The 18,827-nt window shown below is 52.0% G+C and overlaps 1 protein-coding gene across 6 annotated transcripts in view; it reads left to right on the top strand.

Moving 5' to 3' along the window:
* RPTOR (regulatory associated protein of MTOR complex 1) overlaps positions 1-18,827 on the top strand; it is a 308,767-nt gene that overhangs the window by 244,830 nt on the left and 45,110 nt on the right. For all 6 annotated transcript variants that reach the window (XM_075904089.1, XM_075904088.1, XM_075904087.1 and 3 more), the window contains 3 exons: positions 1,736-1,839; positions 3,466-3,649; positions 5,628-5,738. In XM_075904089.1, coding sequence (XP_075760204.1) covers positions 1,736-1,839; positions 3,466-3,649; positions 5,628-5,738 — 399 coding nt within the window. The remainder of the gene's footprint in view (positions 1-1,735; positions 1,840-3,465; positions 3,650-5,627; positions 5,739-18,827) is intronic.

The raw sequence follows: 18,827 nt of genomic DNA, 5'->3' as shown, positions 1-18,827 counted from the left end.
ATGAGTTCCTTTAGGACTCTCGGGTAAATACCATCGGGTCCTGGTGACTCATTACTATTTAATTTATTTGTTTATTCCAAAGCCACCTCTATCAATTCCTTAATCTGGGACTGTTCCTCAGATTTGTCACCAACTAAGAATGGCTCATATGTGGGAATCGCCCTCACGTCCTCTGTAATGAAGACCGATGCAAAAAATTCATTTAGCCATGGAGGGTTTTTTCCTTCCTTGAATGCTGTTTTAGCATGTTGATTGTCCTGCGGCCCGACTGAGCGTGTAGCAGCCTTCCTGCTTCTGTTGTACTTTAAAAATATTTTCGTTGTTCGTTTTGGCATCTTTTGCTAGTTGCTTCTCAAATTCTCTCCGACTGCCTAAATATACTGATACACTTGACTTACCAGAGTTTATGCTCCTTTCTCTTTTCTCCAATAGGATTTGACTTCCAACTTTTAAAGGATGCCTTTTTGCCTGTAACCACTGTGCTTTGGCTCTGTTTAGCCACGCTGGCTTTTTTTGGTCCTCTTACTCTTCAAGGTGTAGATGTTCAATAATTATTATTCAGACCTAGAAACAGACAGACGCAAACCAGCAGGCTGCCGCACTCTAATGGAGGGCAGGTATACTGGGCCTTTGGAAAATAGCTTTCTCTTCCCCGAATAAACTCACAGCCCGCTACCAGGAAATGAAGGCAGGCCGACACCTGAGGCTAGCTAATGACTTGCTGGAGGGAGCAAGCTAAAAAATACCTGCAGCCAATTAAACCCTGTGGGGCTGCTTTAAAAGGTTGCCCCAAAGTAAGGAGGGGGGAAGACAGCGTGTCGGACCGGAAGGAGGCAGTGCGGTACAGAAGAGCGCTGTGGGTGAGAGCTGAGGACGGACTAGCAGGCACCAGAGGGAAGGTTCTGGGAGGGATTGTTTGGGGAAGTGGCCCAGGGAAAAAGCTGCCAGAGTGGAAGCAAAACCCTCCCTATCTGTTGCTGCTGGGCCGGAACCTGCGGTAGTGGGCAGGCCCAGGTTCCCCCCACGCCAACACAGAGACTGCCCCTGAGAAGGGAGCCCAGGACTGCAGAGGGGTTTTCACCCCAAAGGCACAAACTAGCCTGTCAGGAGGATGGCTCAGTTAGCCGCCGTCCCTGCCTCTTGGAAAGGGAGAGGGGCCGTGTGGCGGGCCACAGCGAGCCTCTGAGGCAAACACCATCTGCCGGTAACACGGGACCCACGGGGCGCGGCGGGAGCTTTGCCACGCAACAGAAGGAAGCTGGGAAGAACCCTTGGGTCACAGCTCTACTGGCAGGGAAAGCTCGTTCAGGAGTGAGAAATCTGGATTGGAACTTTTGCTGAGAGGGTCAGTTTTGAGTGTGATAGGAAATCGTTTCTTTCCTGAGACGAGAGAGGAAGAAAGCTCATTGCTACAAGGTAACCCCTAAGCTTGCTACTCGCCCATTGGCAGTGGAGATCTTAGCTGGTAATTTAATCATGGGAAAGGATTAGGTGTCACTCAAAAGCCTTTCCCCAGCACGTGGCAGAAGGGCCTTTTCCGATACAGGTTTCCTGACAGACCAAGAGGTTTACTAATCCAATAGTGGTTGGATGGGAGCTGTTCAGGAGGCCGTGATACGCCCCGCTCTGGTAGTTTAATCACATTTAACCTGGGACATGAGATTTTATTGGAGAATAAATAACTGCAGTTGCTGTTGGCCCCTTCTCGGTTGTTGAATCCTTTGATTTTTCCTAGGCAACAGTAAATGCCCGTCCCCAGCGCATCCTCGACAGCGCCTCCCTCACACAGTCTGCCCCCGCCAGCCCCACCAACAAGGGCATGCACATCCACCAAGTGGGGTAAGTGGCCTCTGAAACGGTATTTCCTTGCCAATTACAGCTGTGCGGATCCATGCACTAACCATTCGGCCACCCCAGTGAACCGAGACGCAGATGGGGGGCCCAGCAGAACGCTCGGTAGCTTTCTACCCCGCAGTGCCCAGAACACTGGGAAAGGGGAAATCTCTGTAAAAAGCTGGGGATTTCCTGCTGCCACCCTTATCTGGACAAGGGGCGGCCTGGCACGCTGACGGCAGGATAAATGCTCTCGTTCCTCACCCTTTGAGCTGGGAAAATGGGCCCTGTGTTTTCCCGCAGAACTGATCTGCCTTCTCACCGCTTAGAGACGGTGAGGACCCAGGGTTGCTTGATCCACAGCAGAGGCTGCGTCTAAAGTGATCCAGGGCAAGAATGACATGGGCAAATCTGAGCTTTCAAAATGAGCTTTCCAACCCCATCCTCCCTCTCTCCCCCCCCCCCCCCCCGTGGAAACCAGCGATTGGCTGTTTGGATCTTGCAGCCCTGCTAACGTGTCCTGCCAGAAAACCGCCCAGCGGAACAGGGGCACAAACGTGGAATGAGTCGGTGTTTCACTGGCCTTGTAACAGGATAAACATCAGGTTCTCTCGGCCTGATACGCTGCAGCCGACATGGCCCCTGACATCCTTGGTCAACTAGACTCGCTATTAACGTGCTTTGGCCAAAGGTGCCTTGACTGAGTTCATGGGAATTGTCGTGGCCCTGGGGACCGGCGTGTTCCCACTGAGCACAGCTGTTTCAGTCTCTGGGCCTGCGCTTAGGTCGGCACAGACGCGTAGTTTATATTTTGAAGTCCGTGCCAGGGAAGTCTAAAGCAGTGGTCCCCAACGCGGTGCCCACGGGCGCCATGGCACCCGCTGGGGCATTTATGTGCGCCCACTGAAACATCTGGGCTGGCCCCGGCCCCGGTGCGTGGCACATGTGTGGTGCCAGCCCTGGGCTCAGGGTGTGTGGGCGGCCCCTATCCCTGGCGCACGGCACATGCGTGGTGCCGGCGTAGGCCGCGTGGGCAGCCCCCACCTCCGGAAGCGCGGCACATGAGCGACCCTGCCCCTGGGCGCCCAGCAGCCACGAAAGGTTGAGGACCACTGGAAAGCCTTAAAAACCAAACTTGTCTCTCTCCAAGTTAAAACCCCTTGCGAAGGAAAGATGAAGGGGTGGCCCAGATACGTGATGTCGAGGGCATGCCATTCTCCAGCACCCAGATTTCCAGTCTAGCCTTAGTCTTCCCCCGGCCGATGGGTTTTTCCCCCTTAGTGGGAAACAGGTCATTTCTCCGAGGTGGAAGCCATGGTTTGGTTGCATCTCCCTCCGGAGTAGGGATGTGGGGGAAAAAAAAAAAAAAAGGTTAGTAATGTAACCGGGTCACCATTAAAAAAGCTTAGTGGTTACACACCGCAGGCTTCCTAGGAGCGGAGCTGAGAGCCGTCGTGTAACCAGAACAGAAACTGACAAGCTGATCAGTTAACCGTTTAAACGGTTCCCCTCTTGCACCGCCCCGTGCAGAGGAGCCGGAGTTTCGGCAGCTGCTCATCACTTGGGTCAGAAAGTGAGGGCAAGGCCGGGCTTCGATGCCACGTTTGTCCCTGTGTTCTTTCCCAATGTTAGAGGGTCCCCTCCGACGGCCAGCACAAGCATCTCCAGCCTGACAAACGACGTGACGAAGCAGCCAGTCAGCCGGGACATCCCATCCGCAAGACCTTCGAACGTCGGCAATCTCGGGGCCCAGTACACCCCCCACTCCCACCAGTTCCCCAGGACACGGAAAATGTTTGACAAAGGGCCAGATCAGGTAAAATGGCTCTTCCGCCTCGCTGTGGCCCCCCCGCCTTGTGCACTGTTTGTCACAGACTGTTCTTTGCTCTCCTCCTTTATAAATATCCCGCTTCGCTTTTTGCCGCTGCCACTGACTCATTTAGTTTCCCCTAATCCTGACAACATCAATAACGTAAAAAATGAAATGGATCGTTTTTCCTTGTCTCGAGGATAAATGTCGCTTTGTGGCTCTTGAGGTGACGTTCCTCGCTGCAGATGCAGAGAAGTGTTTAATTGGAAAAGGTTATTTATTGTTCTGTAAACAGTCAGCCACTTTACATAAATTAGGCTGCTACCTCGCCTTAATGAACAAAGTTTCAGAGGAATTCTCAGAGGCCTGGCGCCAGGCTCCTTCCTTGCAGCAGAAAATGTCAGCTCCTTTCCACAAGGCCCTCCCAAAGGAGCAGCCGTTGTCACGCAGTTGTAGGTCACAAGTCTTTAGAACCCCCTGGTGCTGAGCCAGAGAATTTGCCGAACCATGGGAGGTCAATATTGTCTAGCTCCAACACTGGCAACACTCCCATTGCTTGCGGGGCTCTTAGGAGACATTTAGGGTCAATTAGAACTAACGCAGAGCCTGCGAGCCAGGCCTGGGGGCTGGAAACAAGCTTTGCCCCTGATAAGTAGCCATCCAGCTCACTAAAATCATGCCAGACCAGAGTGCGCCAGAGGAGAGATTCAGCCTCTGTCAGGACAAACACGTGTTCTCCATCGAGTCCCTTCAGCTAGAACAACCCATAGCAGCTCCGGGTGGGGGAGCACACGGGTCTGGCCGCGAGGGTCCGTTCGTGGCTCGACCATCTGTTTAGCACTTGCCCAAGGCGAGCGGGTGCAAGTATCCCTACGTCGCTATGGGAACCCCCACCCCCGTCCCGCTGAGCTAGAGCTGCCGGCGGTGGGGGGAAGCGAGAGGCTGTCTCTGTGTCAGAAGGAACCCCGATGGGCTCCGCGAGGGCTTTACGAACCCGACACGTTGCCGGCACTGGCCAGAGCCAGGTGGGTGCAGGGCAGATTTTAGGCCATTCAGCCGGTTCATTTCCCTCTGACCTTGGATCGTTGGAGGTTCCTTCGCAGAGGCTGCCAAACTGGCCACGTGTGAGAGAGCCGGGGTGGCGGGGGCAGCAGGTTCCTTGTGTTAGAACACGCCCCAGGGCCAGCCCTGGAGACTGACTTGCTCTCTGCACAGCTGCAGCCCTGGCAGGGCCTCCAGGGAGAAGAGGGGAAGTCAGCCTTCCTGGTGCCTCTGCCAAGGCTGCCAGCTCTCCGTGAGGTGGGCACCTGGCTGCTAGGAATTGGAGCCCCCCACCCTCCCGCAAGTCACTTCCCTCCCGTAAGCCACCACCCAGCAATCGGATGGGAATGGCTTGGGCACCCAGCCAGGCAGGAGGGACCAGACTCATGTCAGCCACTTCAAGTGGCAACTGGCAGATCCCACCACGAATCCACGTCGCCACCCAGTCCCGAAGGCGGGCACAACTGTAAAGCACTGGAGTAGGCTTGAGAGGCCTGTGCCCCCTGCTCCCACATGCCTGGTCACCCCTTTTTAATGGCTGCGCCTAGGCTGGCCCTTGTACCAACCTGTGGGCTGCGGGGGTTTCTTGAATCACATTCCCCATCCCCAGCTGTGCCCTGTGCCAGCTCAGCCAGGCCATGGAGAGGAGCCGGTGCCATCACGTCCTACTCACAGGATAGTTGTGCCCAGAGGCCCTGATAGTTCAGGGAACCCGCGCTGCGGGTAGCGTCCAAGCGCTCTCCCCGAGGGGCTGTTCTTTCCAGATCTCGCGTCGCAGCGGCACCTTTCAGCGTCCGTCTCTCGGCTGCTCCTCTCGCTTGAAGCCGCCCGGTGATCTGCGTGGCGCATGGGTCCTGGGAGGGGAGCCAGCGCTCTGAGTGGGAGAGGACAGGATCATGAGGCAAAACTGTTTCCCTCCGTGTTCGCTTCTCTTCCTGGGCAGACCACGGACGACGCAGACGATGCCGTTGGACACAAAATCTTCATTTCCGCCACCATGCAGACAGGGTTCTGTGACTGGAGCGCCAAGTATTTTGCTCAGCCGGTCATGAAGGTAATATTCTCCCTCCCTCCAATCGCAGCCCTCCTCTCTTGGCCACGTGGACAGGCGGGACACCGACTCCGGGGAACGTGGGTGCCGCGTACTCGCCCCTCCCGCCTCGTTCCCTTTGTGATCATCCTGTGATATGAGCGTTGCCCACCCCACGCCCACCCTATCCCTGCGGCTTTTTAGATCCCCGTGCCACCTTGCCTGTACCATGTGGGCGCAGGAGTGGAGGGGTTAGTGGCATGCTACCAGGGAAAGCGCCCCCCGTGTGAGCAGAAAGGGATGCAAAGCAGGAGTGCGAGTGTGTGGGGAGAGCGTGCTTGTGGGTGCCCCCGCTTGGGTCAGCAAAGCAGCGCTGCCTGGCTGCAAAGGCCAAGCGTGGCCGCAGCTTCTCAGGCTTTGAATTCTCCGTTGCTGACCGATGGGCAGATGCCATGGCTGAGCCGAGATGCCTATCCCAGTGGCAGAATGTGCTCCACTTACGTCCACTGGGAGACGCCCCGGTCTATACGCAGCTCAGAGTAACAGCTAGGGATGTAAGCGAGTGTTCAAGCTGTCAACTGCTCCCCCCCCCCCCCACAACCACAGCCTCTGTATCAGAGGGAGCAAGGGGGTTGGGAACAGGAGCCGGTGCTTGGGGGGAGCAGGCTTAAAAGCTGGTTCTCCACAGTACCGCTGCCCTCCCCAGCTGTGCTGCTACCTCTCTTGGAGGTGGGGGGAGGTTGCCGCGAAGCAGCTCCTCTCTGTGTGGGCCCAGGCTTGCCACAGGCAGAGGCTGCTCCAGCAGCAGCCCCTGTCCATGGAGAGTGCCAGCTCCCCACGGGTACCCCCCGAACAGGGGCTGCTGGACCTGGGCCCGGCTCAGTCCTGGCTCACGCTGGTCCGGGACCCCGTGGCTCTGCAGTTTCAATGTAATGGAAGTCAGGCTGCCTGCACGCCCAGCTCCTACCACATTTAAACTGCAGGGCTGCAGTGGGGGTAGCTCCTGGACCAGCGCGAGCCAGGACTGAGCGCCTTCCCCCATCGACTAATGACGATAAGCCAATTACCCGCCTCTTAACATTCTTAGCCACGGCCAGAAATCCAGCCCTCCACTAACCAGAGTAACTGGGCCACGCTCTGATCTCTGCAGCGATGCCACAAGAACGAGGACTGATTTTAAGGCAGGGAATGGGAGGCGGGACATTCTGCCAAAGAAACTTGACGCCCGATGCCTCCTACGTGATCTGAGTTGTAGAGGGAGGGCTTGTTCCAAAGCAGCGGGCTCCACAGCATGGGAAGTAACTGCGTTTTGCCCATCCTTTTCCTTACTAGGTGCCTGAAACGTTTGGGTTCAAATAGGAGGTTTCTCCCTCCCATCTTGTTGCTTTCTTCTTGCTTAATTCTCCCGTGACGCTGTGATGCTGAATGTTACATGGCAATGATTTCTATAAGGTGGCTGTGCTAAGCAGAGAAGTGATTTAATTATCCTGTATTTAACACCTACCAAGCACACCGAAGACTAAGCGTGCCTGGCAAGTGGTAACTGAGTCTCACAAGCAAGATGGAAGAGGGTGGGCAGGGAGATAGAATCACAGAACACTGGAACTGGAAGGGACCTTGAGAGGTCATCAAGTCCAGTCCCCTGCCCTCACGGCAGGACCCAGCACCATGTAGACCATCCCTGACAGATGTTATCGAACATGCTCTTAAATATCTCCAGGGATGGAGATTTCACAACCTCTCCAGGCAATTTATTCCAGTGTTTAACCACCCTGACAGGTAGGAAGTTTATCCTAATGTCCAGGGCTCGACAATTAGTGTAATGTACTCACCTTTGACAAGTAGATTACAAGCCGGCACAGCCGCGCAGTGCGGTAAGTGCATGCGCAGCGCGCTGAACCGCGCAGCTGGCGAGTGGGGCTCGCCGCCGCTTGGTGAGCCCTGCTAATGTCCAACCTAAACCTCCCTTGCTGTAGTTTAAGCCCATTGTTTCTTGTCCTGTTCTCAGAGGCCAGGGAGAATCACTTTTTCCCCCTCCTCCTGGATGACACCCTTTTAGGTACTTGAAACCCGCTCTCATGTCCCCTCTCAGAGTTCTTCTTTCCAAACTAAACAAGTCCAGTTCTTTCAGTTTTCCCTCCTAGCTCATGTTCTCTAGACCTTTTATCATTTTTGTTGCTCTTCTCTGGACCTTCTTCAGTTTCTCCACATCTTTCTAGAAATGTGGTGCCCAGACTAGACACAATACTTCAATTGAGGCCTAACCAGAGCAGAGCGGGAAAATGACTTCTCGTGTCTTGCTCACAACACGCCTGTTAATGCATCCCAGAATCATGTTTGCTTTTTTTGCAGCAGTGTCACACTGTTGACTCATGTTTAGCTACTTGTCTGACCCCTAGATCCCTTTCTGCAGGACTCCTTCCCAGACAGTCGCTTCCCATTCTCTGTGTGTGAAACGGATTGTTCCTTCCTAAGTGGAGCACTTTGCATTTGTCCTTACTAAACTTCATTCTGTTGACCTCAGTCCATTTCTCCAGTTTGTCCAGATCATTTTGAATTCTGACCCTCTCCTCCAAAGCAGTTGGTAAGCAAAGCAAAGACAAGACTTGGTTGCAGGTGCAGGCGTGAGGCGTGTGTACATCCGCCCGGGGACACCGTAGTCTACAGTCGTTACATAGCAAAGAAATGCTGTCCGACCCCAGTACTAGCTTTTCTAGCAACTCTTTTAAAACTTGCTTGACGTGGAAGTCCCTCTTTACAAGCCAGCTTTGTTTTGTGTGTGCTTGTGACAAGAAATGATCTTGTTCTGAGCCAGGCAGCCAGGGGTGTAGTCAGGTTCACTTTCCTGGAAAAACGTTGGAGATTAATCATTCCTCACTGCCAGGCCAGAGAACAGTAGAACCACCTAGATTGTTAGAATAAACATCCCTCGCTTTCTGCTGTGTAAGGAAGCCCCGACATTCCGGCAGCAAGGTTAAAGATGCAGCTTTCTTCCCACCTTTGCCTGGCTGTGCTGATGCTTAAAACAAGCAGAGGAAATTGTTGCGAACGCGCCTTAAGCGAAGACTATTTAATCCCAGCGTCAGCAGAGCATGTCCTCCGCGCCACGATAGGTTTGACCCTGCTTGCTTGAGTGCAGCGTTAGAGCTGTGACAGGCTCACAGGCATCTTGTAAAATCTCCTTTATCTCAGAAAAGGGGGGTTGACAGCAGCCGAGGCTCTGAAATAGCTCCCAGACGAAACTCCCACCACCTTGTTTATTAAAAGAAATTACAAATTACAGGAAGGACAGAGGGTGGTTGTGTTGCTGACGAGTCTTTTTCGAGATGTGTGCACAAGTCAGAGGGTATCCTCCACCCCGGTCACTATCAAGTGCAGTCTGAGCCATACACCACAGCCTGTGCTGGGGCAAAACAGCAGACGCAGGGCCTTTAAGAGGGATGTAGATGCAGACTGTCGGAGCACGTCTACACAGCACGGCTAAGCTCAAAATAAGTTCCGCAGTTTGAGATATGCTAATTGCGTAGCTTAAGTTGAAATAACTTCTGGCGCTGTCTACACAGCTGTTATTTCGAGACACAGCACTCTTCCCCCGACTTCCCTTCCTCCTCCTACAATGAGGGTGACAGGAGTCAGAGGAACCAGTCTTCCAGCTCGACAGTATTTCGCCATTATGTCGAAATAACTGCTCGTGTGTAGACGCAGGCCATGTTATTTCGGAATAACACTGCTGTGTAGACATACCTCAGTGGCATGAAGCAGCAACTGCCACTAAACTCTTAAGCTACGTCTACACTGTTCTCTCTTGCGCAAGATAATATGCAAATGAGGCGAAGCCGTGAATATCACTGTGCCTCATTTGCATACTTAATGAGCCACTGTTTTTGTGCAAGGGGCTTTTGCGCAAAAAGCCCCTTGTGCAAAATGGCAGCTCAAGTATGCAAATGAGGCACGGCGATATTCACCGCTTCGCTTCATTTGCATATTTTCTTGCGCAAGAGAGGGGAGGGTAGACGCAGCCTTCGGTTCTTTTCTAGAAGAGGGATCTTTCATTTCAGTTTTAGCTACAATATCTGATTGCCAGGAGCAATTCCTACCCTGGCATGACCTCGAAAATGGAAGCCATGGCCTTTGAGAGAACATCCTCAAAAGGTCTCGGGACACAGTTGTTAACTCCATGTCCAGCTTCGTTTCTTGCAAGAGTCAATGTTAAGTTGACTCATTCAGCAGGCGCGGCATCATGCAGATTGAGAGAGGCACAAGTCTGGCTGGGTCTTTGGGTCGCCTCTGAGGTGCTCAGACGGTAGCATGATCAGGGTGGCGTGGGAGTGGCCCTAATGTTAGGGTTGTTTAAGGTTCACCTTGCTAAGTCCTCTTAAAATTGCCACACTGCAGATTCTTTTGAACCATAGTGTGTCTCAGGAGGGCTCAGAGTGGGGTTAGGGACCCAGATTTACGGTCATTTGAGCAGAGTTTGTGGGCATATAAGCCCTGAAAAAAACCCTGCTCATTTTCCAAAAGTTCACTAGGTATGTGCATGGATCAGTTGCTTGGTTAGTTTACGCAGAGCAAGAGATCAGGCTATCGATGTGATGTCAAAATGGGCTCAATCTGTTGAATTTTATCCAAGGCAGCGCATGGCGCCAACCAAGCCTTTGTCGGACCCACACTGTGAACCGTATCATAGGACCACTCTTTGCTTGCATAGGTGTGCAGCCTGGCCCGCTTACAGTGCACAAGCACCAGGAAAGAAAGCAGGCGTGAGGGGGTTTCTTTGAAGCCATTCCCTCGGTGAACACCTCCCCATTGACGTTCCTCGTCCAAACTTCTGTGAGCCTATTCAGGAAAGATTTAATAACTCATGTTGCTTGCTGCAAGTTGTCTCTGCTGTAATCGAACAGGGTTGTATTGTGGGGGGGGGGGGGGTTCCTGTGAACTTGGCTGCCGGTCTGAACAAAATGTGTTTTTAAATTGAGTTGGCAGAAGACAGAGGGCTTTGTGTGCGGAGAGGTGCGGGTGTTCGGACAGGAAGGGGGTTGTGGCTGCTGTTAGGAATGGTAAATCAGAATGGGTGGTTGGCAAGCTGTTTGCTTGGGCAAATCGGTAGTTTCTGAGCCCTGGAGAACGCAGGGCAGGTGGCTCCTGCTGATCTCAGGCAGATTAACATGGTGTTTTCAAAAATGCAGTGTGCAGGGGTTTGGAACAGACAGCCCAAGAACCTGGATGGCTGAGAGCCAAAAGAAGTATGTTGCCAGGACTGCCGATGTGATCGCAAGGCTGCAGAAGTGTGTGGGAATGGAAGGAAATTGGCATCGCACTTTACCCATTTTGTAGCATCTAAATGACAACTGGAGAGGCTGAGATGTCCCAGACACTGGGGATTGCCTTGTCTAGAAGCCATCTGGCCCCTCGTTCCTCTTGCACACCTCGGGCAATGTAGGAGAGCAGTTCTGGACAGTCTGTGAAATGTGACCTGCGGCGAATAGCTTTCTCTGGTTTGGCTGAGTGAGAGATTGCCGCAGCAAGGATATGAAAGCTACTACTGCGGGTTCACACACCATGAACTGCAAAATGGGAGCGTTTGTGGCTGACCGGAAAATGGGTGCTGTGTGGTGTAGAAATGTTAGGAACTCTGACCCCTTTACATGTCTTGGATAGGGCTCAGAGGACCGTTTGAACATGACGCTGTCAGTATTTTGGAGCAGAAATGTCTATGATTTCTCTTGGCACCCTGCCACAAACCAGCCTCTAACTCTTGTGCAACACTGTTGCACTAAAACTTCATTGTCCTTTGCTCCAGGCAGTGCATGGGAGTCGGTGGAAGGAGGGGAGAAGTACTGGCAATAGAAATGTTTGTATGCCAGGAAATGCAGATGGTAGAGTACGTCTAGACTACATGCCTCTGTCGCCAGAGGCATGTAGATTAGGCTACCAGATGTAGGAAAATGAAGCGGCGATTTAAATAATCGCCGCTTCATTTAAATTTACAGTCCCCACTCTGAGCCCAGCTGATCAGCTGTTTGTCGGCTCAGTGCGATAGTCTGGACGCGCAGGTGGCGACATCAAAGGTATTTGTCGACCACCCAGGTAAACCTCATCCCAGGAGGCATACCTGGGTGGTCAACAAATGCCTTTGATGTCGCCACCCGCGCGTCCAGACTATCGCGCTGAGCCAACAAACAGCTGATCAGCTGTTTGTCAGCTCAGCGCGGCAGCCATGTAAATTTAAATGAAGCGGCGATTATTTAAATCGCCGCTTCATTTTCCTATGTCTGGTAGCCTAATCTCCATGCCTCTGGCGACAGGCATGTAGTCTAGACGTACCCATAGGGAGATGCATTCCCTGTCAGGGTTGAAGGCTGCTGGGTCTAGTAGTGAGGAAGGGGCCAGGTTGGATGGGGGAGTGCAGATAGTGGGGTCAAAGGCATGGATGGGGAGGCAGACCAACGCAGGACTGGTGGGGCCCCGCTAATAGGAACATGGCGTGGAGAGGGACAGGCAGACTGACTGGCTCATTATGCAGTTTCCTGGACTCGGTGTATACAGTTGTCTCCCAATAGTGGATTTTTCCTGTTTAAAAAAAAATGGGAAATTGGGTAGCAAAAGATCTATGCTAATACAGAGTTAGGGTGCTTAGTAGCAAGTAGCCCCTTGCAGACAAGTTGGAGCACAACTCAAACTTCTGAGATCTAGGAAATACACAACTACAGTTGCACCTTAACTCTGCTCTTTCCACAGGGCTCCCTGTGCCTGTTACCACATACCCCTTTGCTTTGCCTGTCCCAGCGGGGCTCAAATGTACGCGCTCGACAGCTCCTTTTCCAGCCCATTCACTGTCACCCCCAGGATTCCCTCTAGCTCAGCTGAAGGACAAAGGGAGGAAAAAAGGGCTGTCGGTTCTTCCTTCCCCGTGTTCCCCTGGAGCAGGCAGTAGCCCAGGGAATTATATGCATACACTTGAATGCCGTCAGGGCGTTAGGTGGCCTACGTTATATTAGGGAGGCAGAATTTGGGCCTGCATGGTAAGGGGTTAGTTGTACCTGTGTGGTGGTCTTTCTGGGAAGCTACTGCATACATGCCTGTAGGTGCACACCGGGATCTGGAACCTCCTGAAACATACGGTACCAGGGGCCCATGTGACTAGGTGTATTTATCCATTGCTCGAAAAGGGTACAGGGATGTTGGCATTGATTGGATTAAATGAAATTCTGTGGGTGAGAGTGAATCGGTTGTAAGAGGAGGTGCGGAGCTTGTACATTTCAGCACCTGTAGGGTAGAAAGAGCAAAGAGTGCGAGTGTTAACTGGAACAAAGCGGGATCTGTTGAAAAAAGAGCAGAGTTAAGGTTACATGGGCTATCTTAACTGTGCATTTCTTCATTTTTAGAAGTTTGTTTTACTCAACTCAATGTTCTGCAGAGGAACAGTCTACCCCCAAGCAGCCTTACCTTGTAACTACTGTTGGGGAGGGAGGGCTTTCGTTGAGTTACAGTGTGTGTCTGTCACACAAATCAATAATACGATGGTGCTCTAACAGGAAATGGACAGAGGAATACCTCTGGGTGCCTGCTTTTATAAACATCTACTGGTTCTTTACTTTAAGTAGATGGATGTGTAGGAAATTCCTCCCATCCTAAACAGTAACAATCCCCCCCCACTGCTCCCCCTCGAAGCATATGGTGTGTTGTTTAAATATCACTATAGGGTAATGGTGCAAGCTAATTGGCTGTGTGTCGGTGTTTTATAAAACTAGTTACACTGTAGGCAGGTTTCCAAGTATCTTCATTTTTTTTATGTGCCTCTCTAAGAGGAAATAAAATCGTTGGTCCAGTGCTTCATCAGTTCTACTGCTAGTGTAAGTAATTTTCTCTTGGCAAAAGCCAGTAATGTATTGGGAAGTCTTTGTGACCTGTGGGGTTTAGTTGCCAGATTAAACTTCAAACATCTGGGCTGTCTACAAAGGTTGGCTTTGGTCAAGATGAGTTTCAAGGTCTTGTTTCTAAGCGCAGACAATGGTAAGTACGTTTATAAAGGGAAAAAGAGAGAATTAGTGGCGGCAGATTGTGCCATTTAAAGACGGGTAATGTTTTGCCTCTCGATGCTTATTAAAAACATTTGTCTACTTTCTAGGATAGTTGCTCACAAGAGGGGTGTCTTATTAATATAATAAATCACCGTCGACAGCCAATCAAAAAGCAACATTGGTTTGTGGACGGGGAGTGATTATTATAGTTTGAGTATTTCACATGCATGAAACAAAATTACTTTTTCTTTTTTAAAGAAAAAGCAGAATGTAATGAGGGTCTCGATCAGCTCAAGGCCGGAAATGGCCGGGGTAGAAGATGCATTCCGGCTGTTGCTCGCTCAGGAGAAAGGCCTTGGAGAGTTGTGGTTTGGATTTGGCTGAGTTCTGAGCATTCGAAGGCTGCGCTTGTCAAGTACCAAGTCAACTTTAGCAGCAGCACAGAACTTGTGTACGTTCCCTGGCAGGGGGAAGCGGAGTGACAGGGCTGAGAGCCAGCAGAGCAGGCTGGGGCCAGCTGGCTCTGCTTCCCGCCGGCTCTAAGAAGTGTGGGGAGGGGCCCAACCCCCGCTGCCAGCCCCTCTGTCTGCTCTCCCCTCAGGCCATGTTGCTCGGGGAGGAGGTTTAGGAGGAGAGGATGGAATGGGGGTGAGGCAGAGCAGGGGTGGAATGGGGGAGGAAGGAGAGTCGGGGCGGGGGCAGAGTTTTAGAGGGGTGGGTTGGAAGTGGCGTAGGGGCAGGGAGAGGCGGGTGTGGGATGGAGGAAGCTGTCTTGGGCGCCACACCTGCTGGTGGGAGGGCCTGTAGGCAGTGTCTGAGTTGACGCTAAAGCAATATGGCTGCACTTGTGCCACTGTAACACTCCAAGCGTAGACAAATCCTTGGTGTGCGGTAGGGATGTCCAGGTGTAGTCGACTACACGATTCACTGACGAGCCTGGGCTTACTGGTCAATCCCATCGCCTATGTGCACCCCCCTTATTGCCTCTGTAACAGAGACAACGTGGGGGGAGCAAGCAGGAGCCAGCTCCACAGAGCCCCCTGCCCTCCCTTCTTGCTGCCTCACACATTGCATCATGGAAGGGTGGGCAAGCAGGAGCCGACATGCACGGGGAGCCAGCTTAAAAGCCGGGCGTTTGCACATGCCGGCTCCACCGAGCCGCCTGCCTCCTCTCTCCCTGCCCCCGCAGGTAAACACGTAACCGCTAACATTTCAGGGATAGTTAAGATCCCTAGTGGGAAGGAAAATACTGCGCTGCATTGGGTTCACTGGGTGTCACTGGCATTGGGGAGACTGCTATTTTGCATGTGCACAGAAGGGAGGAATAGCTCAGTGGTTTGAGCATTGGCCTGCTAAACCCAGGGTCGTGAGTTCAATCCTTGCGGAAGCCATTTGGGGCAAAAATTTGTTGGGGATGGTGCTTGGTCCTGCTGTGAAGGCAGGAGACTGGACTCAATGACCTTTCAAGGTCCCTTCCAATCCTAGGAGACAGGCAATCTCCCCAAAAAAGGGTAAAGAGCAGATTATGCAGGCAACTTTTTGGACATTTCCTCAGGGTGGGTTGTTTAACTAAGCAACCCTGATATTCTTATAACACCCTTCCTGGCTGGAATTCTGTGCCTCACTCCCCTTCTAGAAGTGCCAGTTCTGGAGCATTAAGGAACCCAGGGCCCAGTGGCTCCTGCTAACTTCTGGGAGCTACAGGGCGCCCAAGACGTGAAGTGGAAAACAAGCCACAGGTAAAAGAGGAGCAGGGTTTGTTCCGTTCTGGTACTTCGCATGGAGATGTTGCTCCCTAAAGGAAGCAGAGAGAGAGAAACCCAGTCATTTCTGGAGCAAATAGAGAGAAAATGACTGTGAGCCCATCTTGATTGCATTTAAATGATGCGTTTAGCTTTGCTGCACAGCCCTTGCTCTGAAAACGCAGGGATTAATTTCCACTCTAACTCACTGGCTCAGTTTCAGACCATCAAACTGGACTTGATTTATGGAAGATCAAATCCAATCAGTTTGCAAAGAGAACACGGCATTGCACCTGTGCGCCGGGGTGTTAAGCAGCAGAGAGCATTGAGAATACTGCTCTGGGCAGAGAACTTGACCCTGCACGGAGTTCGGCAAGTTCTTGGGGAGTATGGCCGTTTTGTCAACCTCGTGCAGCCCCGGCGTGGTGCCGTGTGGTTGCGACTGCGTGGAAGCCCCGTGTGGAAGCGATCAGAAGTCAGCTCATTCTGCTTGAAACTGAGAAAACGGGAGGGCAGAGGATTCTGGGTGGTCGAATTACATAAACCCTGCTAATCCTGGCCATGACTTCAGCACTTCCACTGCACTGCATCTTGGCTGCAGTGCGAGGCCCAGGCAGAGAGATTCGCTCCTCGTAAAATTGTTGCAATAACATGAACCAGGAAAGCTCACTCCGCAGGAGTATTTGCTATAGTCGAGGCAAATACTTGCCCTGACCCGATTCACTCCTTGAGAGAGGAGAAGAGTTAAAGAAAACTCCATCGGCTTGCGAATGGCACTCATCGGAGGGAGGCTGCGGAATTGTCATTGGTTTCTTTGAGTGGCAGCTGGGAGTTGTTAGAAATTGGTAGCAGGTCTTGATCCTGGTTGTGTCATGCTATTACAGACACCCCTTTCCTGCAGAAGCTCTGCATAGAGGAGAGCGAAGGCAAAGCCAGCACTGGCCTTTTCTTTACTAGAACGATTTTTGTGAAGCTTCAGTGGCAACTGGCTGGAAGGAGGGGAGAAAGGAACGAACGAGTCAACTGCCCCGTAATTGGCGAGTGGTCTCTGGAATGATTGCCTTCCGCCTTTCCTGCCTGGTCTGTGCTCGGCGCCACCTGCCTGGGGAGAGGGAGGTGGAAGTCTGACGCATACGCTCGCGCTCTCCCGTTGGTGCGGTTCCCCGATTGTGTGCGCTCACTGTGAGCCCGGCCGTGTCCGAGGCAGGCACATTACGTATCTGGCGCTGGGAGACAGACAGGGGGTGGTAGCCGTGTCAGTCACGGATAATAGAGACACGGTGTGGGTGAGGTCATATCTTTTATGGCAGTGGCTCATCCTCTCCAGACTACAGTACCCCTTTGGGGAGTCTGATTTGTCTTGCGTTTTACCACACTGCAAGCTGCTTGCGTACAAAACACTCGATGGCTGAAAACTTGTGTGCACGCTCAGTTTTACCATGTCATGCTATAACGAGAGTGAGTGTACGCTACCTCGAGCCATATACATATCGCTCTATGCCAGTTGAGTTGGCACTGACGAGGCGAGGGCTTGGTTTGTAGCCTGTTGAGAAAGGAGGCAAATACCTCGATGAGTGGATGTGCCCCCCCCCCCCGAAGACCTCTGTGTACTGCTGGTTGAGAACCGCTGTTGGACTGGACCCTTTCCTGTTGGCGAATGAGAGGCGAGCTTTTGGACTACGCAGCCCAGAAGAGCTCCGTGGCTGTCACCGGCAGAAGTGGGTCCCATAGAAGATATGACCTCACCCACCTTGCCACTGCAAGATAGATCATTTGAGGCTGGTTCTCCACTGTCTTTCTGCCAATTGTCCTTGGGAGGCCTGAGTTCGTTTTCTTTAGAGCTGTTACTTTAATTTTCTGCCCCAGAGGAGGGGACAGGAGCCCCCCACGGACACACAGTTCCTAGTCCAAGTCAGAGAGAGCTGCTAGGTGCCCAGGAAAGGTGTTAGAATTCTGTGCATCCCCTGCCCCTTCCTACTTGAGACGGCCTTTAGATCTTATTCTAATTTATTCCCACCGAAACTGGATTTTCATTAAAGTGTAATATCTCTGCTCTTGAATATGCTTTGATGCATTTTATCCTGGGTTTGTTTATTGCTTTGAATTCTTGGTCATTTGTCATTTCCTTTCTAATAAACCCTCGATGGCTGCAAAATGAAACCTGGGTGTTTTTTTAAGAGAAGGCAATCCAGCCCAATAATCATCGTTATGAGCCCTTTCCAGTGTGGGGGCTGTTCTGAACACAATGTGCATAGAACTGTCAGGCTATTTAAGTTCTTTTTCATTAGGAAAAAAATTGGGGGGAGGGCTGGGAGGATTTTCCTGTCCTCCTCCTCCCCCTCCCAAGAGTATCCTCTTCCTGAGCACCAATAATCCTTGTCATTGACATAAACTGGGTGTGCTTCTCCTCGGCGCCCCGAGCGGTGGTTTGTAAGTGCCCAGAAGCGAGGTTCTATAGTGGTTGCTCTCAACCATCTGTGAGCCAGGGCACATCAAATGGCAGAAAGATTTTTCTTTGCCCCGTCCCTTGTTTCTTCTACAATACTTGCATGGGAAGGGCTGCCTGTCCGCAGTCCTCTCCTTCACGATCGTCCGGCTGCACAGCCCTGCTCTAGAGCCCTGAAAGAGAAACGCACTCAGCCCCAGCAGCAGGGCACATGGCCTGGCTGTGTCATAGTGGCTTGTAAGGGATGGGCGGGAGGAGAGGAAACTTGCTACATTTACTGTTTTAACATTGCAGCGCTAAATAAAGCCTTCAGTGCACCATTCAGGGGTATTTTTATGGAAGAGGGAATTCCTTGTGCCTTAAATTCAAAGGTGCTTTAGCCTATTCACATATTTAAAAACGCAGCCCCATAAAGCTCGTTGCAACATAACTGTATAAAAACAGACCTTTCTTTGAACGGGGGAGACAGTTCATGCTGGGCAAAAAGAAGGTTTTGCCAGGGATAGCTTGCTGTGCTCCAGGAACTGGTATATATTACAACTGCATCTCTGTCCGGGCTCTTGGCTGTATGAAAATGACACCAGAAGATGTTTTTCCCCCTTTCGGCCGTGTCCGCAGGGTGTGCTAGGAGTGTGATTTCCCCTGCTCGTGTGAGCTTCTGCACTGGCTCTCCCAGCCAGCGGGGTAGAAACAGCATTGTAGCCAAGTAACATGGCTGAGCCACCTCCAGCCAGTGGGTTTGTCCTCAGCGTTGCTCAGCTGTCCTTTCGCTGTGCCACCCCCTATGTCTAACTTGGGACAGATCAATCCAAGCTACACAATTTGAGTTACCTTAGTAGCATAATTCAAACCAATATAGCTTAGATCTACTTACCGTGGGGTCTGCACTATGGAGGTTGACAGA

Source organism: Pelodiscus sinensis, chromosome 20 (genome assembly GCF_049634645.1).
Source record: "Pelodiscus sinensis isolate JC-2024 chromosome 20, ASM4963464v1, whole genome shotgun sequence".
Lineage (NCBI taxonomy): Eukaryota > Metazoa > Chordata > Testudines > Trionychidae > Pelodiscus > Pelodiscus sinensis.
The sequence above is the reverse complement of the archived record's forward strand: the minus strand, read 5'-3'. Positions and strand labels throughout refer to the sequence as shown.